Consider the following 14,591-nt stretch of genomic DNA (forward strand, 5'->3'; position numbering starts at 1 on the left):
CAGACTGATGGACAGTCAGAAAGAACCATCCAGACTATCGAGGATATGCTCAGAATGTGTGTGCTGGACTTTGGCGGTTCTTGGAGGCAGCATCTACCTTTGGTGGAGTTTGCCTACAATAACAGCCATCATGCTAGCATCGGGATGGCTCCATATGAAGCTTTGTACGGAAGGAAGTGCAGATCACCTGTTTGCTGGGAGGAAGTTGGAGAGAAGGCCTTGGCAGGGCCTGAGCTAGTAGAGATTACCAGCAGGGTGGTACCCATAATCAGAGAAAGAATCAAGACTGCTGCAAGCAGACAGAGGAGTTATGCAGACATCCGCAGAAGGCAGTTAGAGTTTCAGGAGGGGGATCTGGTATTGCTTAAAGTGTCTCCAATGAAGGGAGTGGTTCGCTTCGGGAAGAAAGGTAAACTAGCCCCACGATACATCGGACCCTTTGAAATCTTGCAAAAGATTGGGAATGTGTCGTACAAGCTAGATTTACCTGCTTCAATGGCAAGAATCCATCCGGTTTTCCATGTTTCGATGTTGAGGAAGTTTGTGTCAGATCCGAGCAAGGTTCTTAGTGAGCCTGATGTGGAGGTCCAAGAGGATCTCACCTATGTTGAACAGCCGGTACGGATCATTGACACGCAGATCAGAAAGTTAAGAAACAAGGAAATCCCGATGGTGAAAGTCCTATGGAACCACCACAACTTGGAAGAGTGCACTTGGGAGACACGGGAGTCTATGCTCCAGCAGTACCCTCAGCTCTTTTAAGGTTAGATCCCTATGTGTTGATGTGCTTAGTATGTATGTTATATGTTTGCCATGTTATGTGTTGTTTGGTGAACATTCGGGGACGAATGTTCTTAAGGGGGGAAGAATGTAATACCCGGCTAGACTCCGGTATCGGAATTCCTACCGTCCGGTGGAATCTCGGATGTCGGAAATCTCTAGAAGGGGAAAACCACGTTTTATGAAATGTTTTTAATGTATTTTATGTTTTTAAGCAAAAAGGAAATTGAGTTTTGAATGAAATAGACCAAGGAGACTTTGCCAGGTTCGGCCGCCGAAAGTTAAGTTCGGCCGCCGAACATGGAGGGGTTTTGAGAGCGCTTTAGGCCTCCGAAAGCCTTGTTTGAAAGACTCAAGGTTCGGCCGCCGAACCTCATGTTCGGCCGCCGAACATGCATGAGATGTGGGGGCACGTTAGGCCGCCGAAAGGTGGCAGAACCTGTCCTATAAGAGACCCCGTGACCGAAACAGGCGAGGTTTTCTCTCCCATTTCGGCCGACGGTAAGCTTTAGCCCTCCTATGGTCATTTTGAGTGTTTTCCCTCAAATCCTTTAGATCTTAACAAGTTATATCTTGTTTTTGAAGAGTTTTAAAGTTTAAGCAAGTTTTGGAGCTTTGAGGTTCAAGAACTCGAATCTCCCCATCTTCGAGCTAGGATCGTTTCTCTCTCGATCTTCAAGAGGTAAGAGCCGATCTCTAGTTCTATATGTGTTTTAAGTAAGTTTTATGCAAGTTTTTGGGGTAGAAATGCATGAGTAGGCTTGATGGGTTTTTATGAAAAATCCATGGTTTTAATGTGTGTTTATGTGCAATGTGGCTTGCTTGTGTGTTGTAGTTGGGGTTTAAGCTTGTTGGAGACCCCTAGGAGCTTGTATGCTTGAGTATGTTTGTTGTAGAATAGGTTTATGCATGATTGGTTGTGTAGGGGGTTGTTTTGGGCATGAAGAACCAAGTTTCTGCCCTTTGGCAGAAACCAGGTTCGGCAGCCGAAGGTACTTTCGGCCGCCGAACCAGCTTGGGAGGCAGCTTTAGGCTGCCGAAGCCTGCCCCCGAAAGTTGGAGTTTCGGCTCTGTCCGAGACTTTCGGCCGCCGAAGGTGCCGCCGAACATGCATGAGTTTCGCCTCTGTCTGGGAGTTTCGGCCGCCGAAGGTGCCGCCGAACCTGCCTGACTTTCGGCTCTGGAGGGACTTTCGGCCGCCGAAGGTGCCGCCGAAAGTGCCCTTCCCAGCCTTTTCTTGCATGTTTTCTTGGGATGTTTTGAGGTGTTTTTAGGAGGTTTTTGGGGGTATGTTTAGAGTTATGTTCTTGTTGTTGGTGCCTCATTCGAGTCCACCTGTGTAGGTTCGGATCCGAGGACCCGAGACCCCCGGTTGTGAGATAGTCTTTCAGAGTCCGTCGTTAAAGCTTCGGTCACCAGGTGAGTGGGATCTTTCCCTAAGTTTTTAAGTAAAGAATAAATAAACAAATGAATGAATCTGATAGCATACTCATGCATCATTAATGCCATGCGATGTTTCAGGATGTTTGCATTAGAAATTCACGAATATGTTGCATTGCATAATTTGATGTTGATGTGGATGGTTATTGGGTGATCCATAGTCCTCTAATGTTATGTTATGATGATATGTTATGGAAGACCAGTGAGGCCCATTCTACGCCCCTGGCACTATGTAAGAGAAAGACCAGCGAGGCCCATTCTACGCCCCTGGCACTTTGGAATGTTATGTTATGTATGTTATGTAAGAGAAAGACCAGCGAGGCCCATTCTACGCCCCTGGCACTTGGAGATGTGAGGACTAATGGTGACAATACCATCCTTTATGTGATTAAATGTGATGTGTTGCATTTCATGAAAGCATGTAAAGTAAAAGTTTTGTTATTTAATGATATTAATAAAATGAATAATAATATACCTAAAAAGTGTGGAATTAAAGCAAATGTTAATAATAAAATGGAGAATAAAATACCTAAAAATGGAGGAATTAATATCATGTTTTTACTTTTTGCTCACTGGGCTTTTTAGCTCACCCCTCTCCCCTAACCCCAGTCTTGCAGGTACCGTGTAGATAGAGGAGTCAGAAGAGTAAGAGGAGTTTATGTAATAGCATAGCTGTGGACATGGTTTATTCATAATGTAAAAGTATGTTATGTAATGTAATGTAAGTTTTATAGTGTGCTTGACTAGAGTCTGTTGTAATCCCTTAAATACATGAGATAAATGTTTTATGATGTTTATGTAACCCAAGCCTGCTATATGTTATGTACCCCATTGGAGTAATTGTTGAGAACTCCACTGAGGGGTTTATGTTATGTTTATGCATGCACAGGCTAGGCTGGGTAAAGAAATGTGTGAATGAAAGAAAAATTTAAATTTTTATGTATGTTTTGGTTCATGTATGGGATTGAACAGGTTCACAGGATGTATGTTTGGCTTGCTACGGGTTCCGGCGGCCTTAAGCCGACCTGGATCCTAGCGCCGGTAGCGGTCCGATTTCCGGGTCGTTACAAATAATTTTATTAAAAAATATTTATAGCCATATTTTTATTGGAATAACGTGTGACAATTTATATATTATTAAATTCAAAACAACAAAGTTTATATTTTAAATAGCAAAAATTTTGTTACTAATTTTAATATTTAGTTAGCGCTCCAAGTTTCATCAGAATACTTTATTAAAAAAGTAATATGTTATTATTTAAAATAGTATTTTATTATATTAAGAATTATTTGGACTTAAATGTAAAATTTAGAATTTGATATAGAGAAAAAAATAATAGTGCTGTCACTAATGCTTTAAAATTCTTTACAAATAGTTTCTACAATGATATTTCTTCCTAAACATTGATTTTTTTGCAACAAACCTTTAGGTATACTATTGCTCATGATAATGTGCATAAATAATAGAAAAAATTATTATTTAGTTTTTATGGCATAAAAAAAATTTATTAATTGATATTTCGATTTTGAAAAATATATTAAAATATTTTTAATATTTTAAAAAATCTATTACTTAGTATATCCATTAATTTTAAATATTACAAAACAATTTAAAATATTCATAATATAAAATGACTAATTAATAAATTTTTTAAAAATATGAGAGGCTAATTAATAATTTTTTTAAAATAATAGAAATTAAATAGTAAAATATTTAATAAAAGAATTAATGGAGAGATTAATTTGTAAACTTTTTAAAACGTTAAAAATATTTTAATATATTTTTTAAAATTGAGAGATTAACTAATAAATTTTTTTATATTATAAAATATATTAAAAGGAAAAAAGACATTAAACAAAAAGCGTGATTAAGAAATAGAATAATATTTTTAAATTTTTTTTATAGTTTTGATGAATAAATCATATGCATTTTTTAATATGTAAATCTATAAAATTTATGTTATAATAGTTTAATTTTTGAGTAAATCGGAGAGTTTTAAAATTTTAATCTCTCAATTTTTATTTTAAAAAAAAATTAATTATTCATCAAATCAGTATTTAAATAAAATTAAAAAGCAAATTAAAATCCAAAAGTAATATTCTCATTATATGGAATAAAGTTTAAAAAAAATTGAGATCAAGAAACAATTAGTGTGTCATCTCATGGGGAGGAGGAGGTGGTAGTGGCGGTGGAGTTTTTATCTTTTTGGTCCGATGTGGGAGCTTGGAATTGCACAAACCCAGCAAAATTATTGAGGCAGTACAATTGCTATTGTGCTACTTCTCCCACACCATCAACTATATTCATTGCAAGCTTCCACTAACGTACAATTAGGGAACCTTCTTTCATTTCCTTTGTTGTTGCTCTATTTAATGGCATATAATTATTACGAGGAAATGCAATTAATACCCCTTTGGGAATCATTTCCTCTTGGAATAGAGTGACAGAACATAAAGAAAACCAAACAGTGAGACATGCAATCAGAGAGAAAAGAGGTTAATAGCTAGAGTTACCTATTGACAAAGCAATCCAAGAGAGGAGACACTGCAGCCAAATAAGATCGATAAGAGCATTAGCCACCAAATGTATCGGTATGATCAGGATCGTCGACATCATATCTAAAATCATCCTCCATATTGAAAATAAAAGTCGAAATTCTTAATGACAGGTTATTTAAATTAAAATCCTCATTAAGACCAGTATTAAGATATATAAAAATGAAACACAGCTAATAATAGAAAACTAAACAACTAAAATAAAAAAAAAAATAAAAATAAAGGGAAAAAATTATCAATATGTCAATTCGCGGGAAAAAAAGTTAGGAGAGATAAAAATACGAAATAAAAACTCCCATTGTAAAGATAAAAAAAATTATCTCATATAAGAAAAACGTCTCTTTGAAAATAAAAAAATAAACGAGAGGAAATAAAACCAAAAATGACAAAATTATAAAAACCAAAATGAAGAAACCCTTGCAATTATTTTTTTTTTCTTTTTTCTCTGCATTTTTTTTTCTTTTCTCATTTACTATCATAAAAAATATATAATTTATAAATATAGTAGTTAAAAAATTTTGGAATTTATTTAAAATTAAGATTGACAATTTTTATTTATAAAAACACTTGAATAGCATTTTTTTTCAACCCGCATATAAAATGTCGAATTCTCTTAGAAACAGTTTTTATGATCTAAATCATAATATCCAACAAGCAATAAAAGCGGAAAACCCAAAATAGAACAAATTAAACGACATCGGATTGTCAAAAACATATAGTGACTGAAAATTGAAATTGGGAATTTTTTTTTTCTCATATTCCAAAATAAGAAGGAATTCAGAGACCCTATTCACCATTTAGTGCTGATTTTTTAACAAAATAAAATCATCCTCAGCAAGCAGTTCACAAGATCCGATCAGATCCTCGCGTATCCCCCTTTCCCTTCATCTTCCTCCTCACCTTCTCTCTTTTGAAGTTACTTCCTCTCTCTCAGCTCTGTTCTTGTTTCGTTTTGTCTGTATCGGCTGAATCGTCCCCCTGCTCTGATAAAGCAGAATTCAAGCCCGATTCCATAGTTTGGCGGTTCTAGAGAGCAGTCCTTCAATTTTACTCAACATTAGGGTTTTTGTTCTAATTCTGAGGTAGAAATGCTTCGGATCTTGACCTAGGGTTTGTGAAGGTGCCGCTTTTAATTTCAAGTGCATGAAGATTTGGTGCTGCCTATGCTTCGCTTTCGAAGACGAAGAAGCACCATTAAAGAGTAATAAAGTTCAGGATAACGCCATGAGGGAGGGCATTTTGGAGAATGACAACAATTCCGAGAGCAACATTGGGAATGACGTCGAGGATGCTGAGGAAGCTGCAGCCACGAGATTAGCGCTTGCATTGACTGACAATGGGCGGGAGCGTGATGATCAGGACTCCTTGAGGTTGTTCGAGGAGATGATCAGAGCCATGCGTGGTGGTGGTACTAATTGGGACGAGCGGGCACCTGTTTTAGACGAGGTGGTGCATGTGGTTGCTCCACTTGCCTTAAGGAAGTCCGCTATTTGTTTCATACGGCGACTTCAGGGTGAGAGTAGTAGTTCCACGGCAGCAGCAGCCCCAGTGACAGGGCGTGTTAGCGAGGACTGCGATCGGGATATGCATAATAAGCGAGCCAAAGTTTACTCTGGTTTTCAGTAAGTTTCTTACTCTTTTTCATTTTAAAATCATTTCAATTTCAAATTTCTCGTTTTGTGGAGGAATGTAGTGCAGTGTGGTGTATTGTTGGTTTGCTTACAGTGTTTAGCGAAGTGAGATTGCAATTCATCAAATGGTAGTTTTGTTGCGTAATTTACTAATTTCAAACTTTTTTGCTAATTGAGAAATGCATGGTTTCCCTACTTTAGTGTGTGTGCGCGTGTTTTTTTCCCCTTTTCTTTTCTTTTCTTTTGAGAGTTGCTAATCTGTGATTATAATTAGCGTCGGTGTTTGCCACAACATTATAGAAAGAAGAAGATAGAAAGAAACTGCTAAGAGATGAATGGGAGGGAAAAGCAGATATTAGTTAGTAAGATTTGGAGGGAAGTTCTGTACAGGTCAGCCTATTGTTGGAGGCAGTTATGCTACTCATGTATAAATAACAGCTGACAAGTACTCGCAGCTTTTCATGAAGAATCATTGACAAAATCATCCTATTCTCTCTCTGTATTCTTTTCTCTTCTGATCTATTCTGATTCTTCCTCTCATCTCATTCTAATCTTCTATCTCATCTCAATTTCTTCTCTTTCTCATCTCTAAATGGTTCTCAGTATCTGTTCTTGACAAATCGGCATTGGAGCTTGTTTTCAAGTGGGCTAGAGCTGCCGGTTAGTTCATCAAATTCTTCGTTTTTCTGTTCTTCTGGTTCTTTCTTTTATTTTCTCCTTTATTTTTTTTAACTTCCTGCTTTTCAAGAAACCTGTTTCTTGAATGTATTGAGATTTCAATCTTGGGATTTTGCTGAAATTGATATTCTTTTCTGCAATTTCCTCTCTTTTTTTTCCCCTTATTTCCCAATTCTTCTCTGCTAGGGTTCCCTGACATGGTGCTGAATTCCTTTACTTGAGACTCTTGTTTCTTTCTCAATTTCTCTTGGAAACAAAAATATAATAATATTTCAGACTATGGAAACACATCTTGGGAACAAAAGCTGCTGGGTTTGGAACAGGGCATTTGTGAAATTCTTGAGAGAGCATTTAAAAGATACGAGAAAAGTTGGGACAAAATATGGGAGAAGTGGGAGATATCATTTGGAGAGAAAACGGGTAAATCTAAAGAATCAAACCAATGGAAAATGGATGCTATTTCATCCCCAAAAATAAAGGAGCAAGTGTCTATTAAGGATGTTGACATAACAGCTAACAAGTACTCAGCAGCTATTCATGAAGAATCAATAACAAAACCATCCTATTCTCTCTCTATATTCTTTTCTTTTCTCATCTAATCTGATTCTTTCTCTCATCTCACTCTAATCTTCTACTTCTCATCTCAATTTCTTCTCTTTCTCATCTCTAAATTCTGTTTTCAGTCTCTGTTCTTGACAGCGTTCCTTCCTAAATTTAGGGAGGAATTATTTAAGTTGTTGCTTTGGAAAAGAATGTGAACTATTTTCTTGTGACATATTCCACAAAATTACATTGTATAAAAAATGGTAATACTGCAGATAGTGCTTAGTTGCACAATAGAAATCATCTTCATCATCTGTGTTTTCCCCTATCCTGCAGCGCTTATAAGGTGCAATTTCTGGTTGTAAAGGCGTCTCTTTCTTTGTTCTTTACATTGCTGGAGCTTTTACACTTCACAAAAGATTATGTTCTAGAATAGTCTCATTTTGATATTAAGATTTAAATTTCAAATTACGACCTTATTTTTATGAAATAGTCTTCATCATCTTTGTATGCATTTGTGTAATTATGATTGGCTGATGCTGATGCATATGCTTAGTGGATTCCTAGATAGTATGGCTTCATAGTCTTAATTGGAGATTTTCTTGTTTGCTTCCTTCAGTGATTGTCGTTATACAGAGGCCATGTCTGCAGATGCTGGCAATTCTAGTTCATCAGCTGACAGAGATTTTAGTTTAGGCCAGAGCTCTTCTGCTCCATCAGGGAATGAGATTTTCTATCACAATTTCATGTGGAGTAACAGTAACGACGAGAATCCCTCTGATTCTAGTGGTGGAAGAGATGATGAACATGAGGGTGGTACTTCTAAGTCAGAGGATTTAGAAGTTCGGATGGATCTTACAGATGATTTATTGCATATGGTAACATGCTTAAATATCTTCTGCTTTTATATAAGCACAGTTGCATACTTTTTCTATCTAATCTTATTTTTGTTTTCCCCCTAGGTTTTCTCTTTCTTGGACCACATTAATCTTAGTCGAGCTGCAATGGTCTGTAGGCAGTGGCGAGCAGCCAGTGTACATGAAGATTTCTGGAGGTGTCTGAATTTTGAGAATCGAAACATATCTATTGAACAATGTGAGTTTATAATGCTGCAAGACATCATAATTTTTTCTTATACAATAAAATTGGGAAATTAATTTGACCTTTTGCCATTTGAATTTTCAGTTGAAGATATGTGTCAGAGATACCCAAATGCCACTGAAGTGAATATTCATGGCGTTCCCAACATGCACTTGCTTGTTATGAAAGCAGTCTACTCATTAAGGTACTCACGATTCCTTGGTTCTTTGTTGCTCTGATCAAGTAACTTCATGCTGCTGATCTCTTGATCATTCTCAGAAACCTTCAGGTTTTAACTTTGGGAAGAGGACAACTAGGGGATCATTTTTTTCATGCCTTAGCAGAGTGCAACATGCTGAAGAGTTTGAATGTCAATGATGCTACTCTGGGTAATGGTGTTCAGGAGATCCCGATAAACCATGATAGGTTGCATCATCTTCAGCTCACAAAATGCCGTGTGGTTAGGATATCTGTCAGGTGAAACAATATTAAGTTTCAAAAGCAAATTCTCATCTCATGCAGTTTTGCTCAATTTCTTTGTTGTGCTAAAATATATGTTTGACAGGTGTCCACAACTTGAAACTTTGTCTCTGAAGCGCAGTAACATGGCACAGGCTGTACTTGATTGTCCTCTATTGCATCTCCTTGATATAGGGTCTTGCCACAAGCTTTCAGATGCCGCAATCCGTGCAGCAGCAACTTCATGTCCTCAATTGGAGTCTTTGGACATGTCAAATTGTTCATGTGTTAGTGATGAAACTTTACGTGAAATAGCCCTTACTTGTGTTAATCTTCATATTCTTGATGCTTCATATTGTCCAAACATATCACTTGAGGTCAGTTTTCTTTTTGGTGTGTCATAACCATCTTAATTTTAGCGTTATGTAGATCTATCATTCATTTGACATGTTTCCTTGTCTGTTTTGAAGTCTGTAAGATTGCCAATGTTGACAGTCCTCAAGCTTCATAGCTGTGAGGGAATCGCATCAGCTTCCATGGCTGCAATATCTCATAGTTACATGTTGGAGGTTTGAAGTCTCCTGCTCTGCATATTTTTCTTGCCCAGATGTCTTCTCAAGTTCTCATCCTCCCTAAATAACTAGAATTGGATGTCAAATCTGACATTTTAACTTTGTTGCAGGTTTTGGAGCTTGTCAATTGCAACCTACTGACTTCTGTGTCATTGGAGCTTCCTCGCCTGCAGAACATACAACTAGTACATTGTCGCAAGTAAGTTTGCTGCTCTACTCATTTTCTCATGCCTTCCAAACTTTTTGAGGAGTGAAGGGGGGTGGGTTTTGCTCTGTCTTTGTTTCCCATTGCTGCTTCTCATTTCAACTTCCCTGGCAGGTTTGCTGATCTGAACTTACGAAGTATCATGCTATCATCTATAATGGTGTCTAACTGTCCAGCACTCCATCGTATTAATATCACATCAAACTCACTTCAAGTGTGCCTTATAACTATACAGCTATATCTTTCTCATTTCTTTTTTTTCTCTTTGTGATCATTTGTTGGAGTTCTAATTCTCAGGATTGTATTACGATATGCAGAAACTATCATTGCAGAAACAGGAGAACCTAACAACATTGGCACTAGAATGCCAATGTTTGCAAGAAGTAGACCTCACAGATTGTGAATCTCTAACAAATTCTGTTTGTGAAGTTTTTAGTGATGGCGGTGGGTGCCCTATGCTAAGAACATTGGTTCTTGATAATTGTGAGGTTGGTAAATCATAAATATACTATGCTGAAATCTATTCTTGTTCAATTTTTTCTGTGTCTGATTTCATGAAATGGATCATGCTTGGTGCACTATAAATGGGCAAAGGTGTTTATTGATACATCATTATTTTTATTATAAATAGCATGCCTGTTCTTGAGTATATGCAGCAGCCTTTAATGGCTTCTGGGCATACTGTTAAAGATACCTACTATAACTAACGGGCATTTAAAGTTGAGGCTGGTAAGGGGTAATGGCTGTTATGTAACAGTAATGGTCATTAGCGGTCATTTCATGATGGGTAATGGACAGAGGTTCTACTTTCTTTTACAGAGAGCTAGAGGCAGCTTCATTACATTCTTTAATTTCTTTATTTGATGTATGCATGTATGGTTATTATTTTGTTGTGTATCCTAGTTTTCTAATTAAATGTTTATTCATTTCATGGACTTTACAAGTTTTTTCATAAATAATAGTGTAGTGATAGGCTATTGCACACATTATGGCTGTTACAGGCCTATTTCCATTACCCACGATTGCAGCACGAACCATGATTTAAATCCATGGGAGGGTTTCCATGTGAAGTGAATAATTCCTAATGCTGTTGTCGTTCTATGGGACTTAAAACTTTTTTATTTTCAAGTTAAGTACCTTGGTGGGATTCTGGTACTTGTTAGTTTCTCATAGGATTGTGGACGGTTTTTGGACGTCCCGGACTGAATTGAACTTATTCTACTGTTTTGGTTTAAGTCTAGTTCTTCACCAAGAACCAAACTGGATTTTACTGGATCCATACCAAATTAGAACCAAAATAAGGACCAATTATATACATGTGTCTCTATGATTGTTTAGATATTATATATACTTTTAATATAATTATTTGTATTTACATGCAATTAAGAATTAAGATTGTGGACTATATACAAACTAATATTATTTTTCAATTCATTTGCCTCTGCCTCCTTTTAATAATTTTATTTATAAATACATTAATCACATGATCATTCTTAACTACAAGTATGCTACTAATATTATGTAATATTTCTAATCCTTAATTTTATATGTACCTTATGCTTAAAAATTATATAAAATTTTTTTAGTAGGGGATTGGGGGGTATGGGGACTCAAACCTAGGTCTTCCAGATGAGTCAGATGCTTTTAGCCATGGACCAAGCCAGGCTAGGCAAAAATTATGTAATTAAGCAATAGCTTAAAGGTGTATTATATTGTATATTTTATTAGCAACCAACTTTAAAGCTTAAATGATAATTTAAGTGTGACTTTCCGTAGAAACAATTGATGAAATTGTTTCAAAAACTGAAACCTGAAGAACCAAGAACCAAAATAGCGAAGAACGAACTGAGTACCAAAATTTCTGTTCTGTTCTGGTTCCTAGATAAACCTGGAACTGAAATTGGAACCCACACATCCCTAGATTCTCAATCATCGCTAGAGGTGGAACTAAATTGGTCCTTGGGTTGTGTTGTAACTGATGCATCCGTCTGTAGAATTAGGGGTTAGACTTGATTACGGCAAGTATTAGGTTTTCAGAACTCAGGAAACAATTAATAAGTTGAAGAAAGTGAAGGTTAGCTGAGTAAGTTGAAGAAAGTGAAGATTAGCTGAGGTATAGCAAGGATGGAAAAAGTTCTGGCGAGAATCTCACTGAATACGTGGGTTGGGTAATCTTGTGGATGGTATTCACCATTGGCCATTTCTTGAAGTATGCCCTGAACAATTAGGGGTAAGACTACAACAAGTAATTAGGTTTTCAGAACTCAAGAAACAATTAACAAGTTGAAGAAAGTGAAGATTAGCTGAGGTATAGCAAGGATGGAAAGGGTTCTGGCGAGAATTTCACTGAATACATGGGGTTGGTAATCTTGTGAATAGTATTCACCGTTGGCCATTTCTTGAAGTGTGCCCTGTACATTTAAGTATTAACTTCTCAGTGCCAAAGTTCTGAACCGTAGATACTATCCAGTCTTGTTTATTACTTACTATATTAACATCTGAAGACTCTTTAATCATTCATGGTGGTTGTAATTGATTGTCCCATTTAACACAATTTAAACTTTTACAGAGCTTGACAGCCGTGCAATTCTGCAGTACCTCTTTAGTGAGTCTTTCCCTAGTTGGTTGCCGTGCTATTGCTGCTCTTGAATTGAGTTGCCCATGTCTTGAGAAAGTTTGTCTAGATGGTTGTGATCATCTTGAGAGAGCATCGTTTTCTCTTGTGAGTGACAGTCACTGTTGCACATTCTGCTTTATAGCTCTACATTCTGAGTTTGTGTTGTAAAACATCAATGATAAACAGGACTTTGATCTTCCCTATTTCAGGTTGCACTTCGGTCGCTGAATTTGGGAATTTGTCCCAAATTAAGTATGCTTAATATTGAAGCACCATATATGGTCTCACTTGAGTTGAAAGGATGTGGTGTCCTGTCTGAAGCAACAATCAACTGTCCTCTCCTAACATCTCTGGATGCTTCCTTCTGCAGGTAATGCATCTTATATTGCTTTTATTAGTACTTCCGATAATCCATTCTTGGTCTTACATTTCTGTCTTTCTGGTGTGTATCTGCAGCCAACTCAAGGATGACTGCTTGTCTGCAACCACAGAGTCCTGCCCACTGATCGAGTCATTTATATTGATGTCTTGCCCATCTGTTGGTTCTGATGGACTTTACTCTTTGCGCTGGCTTCCGCACCTTACTCTGCTAGATTTGTCTTATACTTTCTTAATGAATCTGCAGCCAGTTTTTGAGTCTTGTTTGCAACTGAAGGTAATTATCATGGTTACATTTGACTCGTCACTTTACCTGAAGTACTGAACTTGGATGCGTGGACATAGATAAGAGTAACACACTAACACTTCAAATGAAGGAGAAGATCTATAAAGATTTTGTTTATTAAGATTCCATTGTTTCATCAAAGAATTGATTGTTGTGTCTAATGTAGTTACTATATTTCTTACTTTTTCGATGCTTAATGTTGATATTCATTTATTTCTTGACCTTCAAGGTGCTAAAATTGCAAGCTTGCAAGTATCTTACTGATGTGTCTTTGGAGCCTCTTTACAAAGAAGGAGCTCTGCCAGTGCTTCAGGAGTTGGATTTGTCTTATGGTACTCTGTGTCAGTCTGCAATAGAGGAGCTTCTAGCTTGCTGTACCCATCTCACTCATTTGAGCTTGAATGGCTGCGTGAATATGCATGACCTTAATTGGGAATACAGTGGAGATCAACTTTCAGCGTATCCGAGTGTATATAATTCATCTACCCTGCTTTCTGATGAGAATATCCATCAATCAACCGAGCAGGCGAACCGGTTGCTACAGAACCTCAATTGTGTGGGTTGTCCGAACATTAGGAAAGTGCTCATTCCACCAATGGCATGTTGTTTCCATTTGTCATCATTAAACCTGTCTTTGTCTGCCAATTTGAAGGAAGTTGATATTGTTTGTTTTAATTTGTGTTTTCTCAATTTGAGGTATTTTTTCCCTTGACATAATTTTTGTTTTAATTTTTGTTTTCTTTTTATTCTTTTCCACAAGTTAATGTCTTTGTTGCTTATGCATTTCAGTAATTGTTGCTCTTTGGAGGTATTGAAGCTTGACTGTCCTAGACTTACCAATCTCTTTCTTCAGGTATGTTCTTAGTGTCTATGATTGAATTCCCCTGTCATTGTCTTGGTACAGCTCAGCAGGAAGGGGCAAAGAAAAGGATAGTCTGATATCCATCTTTAGGATGGAATGAGTAAATGTAGGAAGTTGGTTGTACATATTGGGTAAATGTGTGTTTCTTCTCCTTGCTTTACGTAGAGCCACTATTGAAATTTGTTTGATAACTGATTGTCATTTGTATAGTAATAATAAACAAGAGCAATTTACTTTATTTTTCTTCTTGGATTTCCCCCTTTGCCTACCCTTCTCCCAAAGTGTGCATTCTTTTCTGGTTAACTAACTATTACTTTATCCTTGGGGTTTGAGAGAATGTCAGCTTCTTCATCAAATGCTCTTTTAAAACTTTTTTTGTTTTAATGGGTTCCGCAGTCTTGTAACATTGATGAGGAAGACGTTGAAGCTGCCATATCTCAATGTAGCATGCTGGAGACTCTAGATGTGCGTTTTTGTCCGAAGGTGAGAACATTTTGTTTGGTC

The 14,591-nt window shown here is 36.9% G+C and overlaps 1 protein-coding gene across 1 annotated transcript; it reads left to right on the forward strand.

The window, feature by feature from the left end:
• The first annotated feature begins 5,555 nt into the window (after nt 1-5,555).
• LOC122723349 (F-box/LRR-repeat protein 15-like) lies at nt 5,556-14,223 on the forward strand. The gene is made up of 15 exons (XM_043955383.1): nt 5,556-6,398; nt 8,248-8,506; nt 8,591-8,723; nt 8,814-8,913; nt 8,988-9,185; nt 9,274-9,544; nt 9,638-9,736; nt 9,850-9,938; nt 10,059-10,158; nt 10,262-10,432; nt 12,514-12,666; nt 12,771-12,931; nt 13,018-13,216; nt 13,455-13,921; nt 14,015-14,223. Exons 1-15 carry the CDS (start codon nt 5,920-5,922, stop codon nt 14,088-14,090), a joined length of 2,955 nt encoding a protein of 984 aa, XP_043811318.1. The 5' UTR covers nt 5,556-5,919; the 3' UTR covers nt 14,091-14,223.
• The last annotated feature ends 368 nt before the right edge of the window (nt 14,224-14,591 follow it).

This window comes from Manihot esculenta, chromosome 3 (genome assembly GCF_001659605.2).
Source record: "Manihot esculenta cultivar AM560-2 chromosome 3, M.esculenta_v8, whole genome shotgun sequence".
In the NCBI taxonomy this organism is placed as follows: domain Eukaryota; kingdom Viridiplantae; phylum Streptophyta; class Magnoliopsida; order Malpighiales; family Euphorbiaceae; genus Manihot; species Manihot esculenta.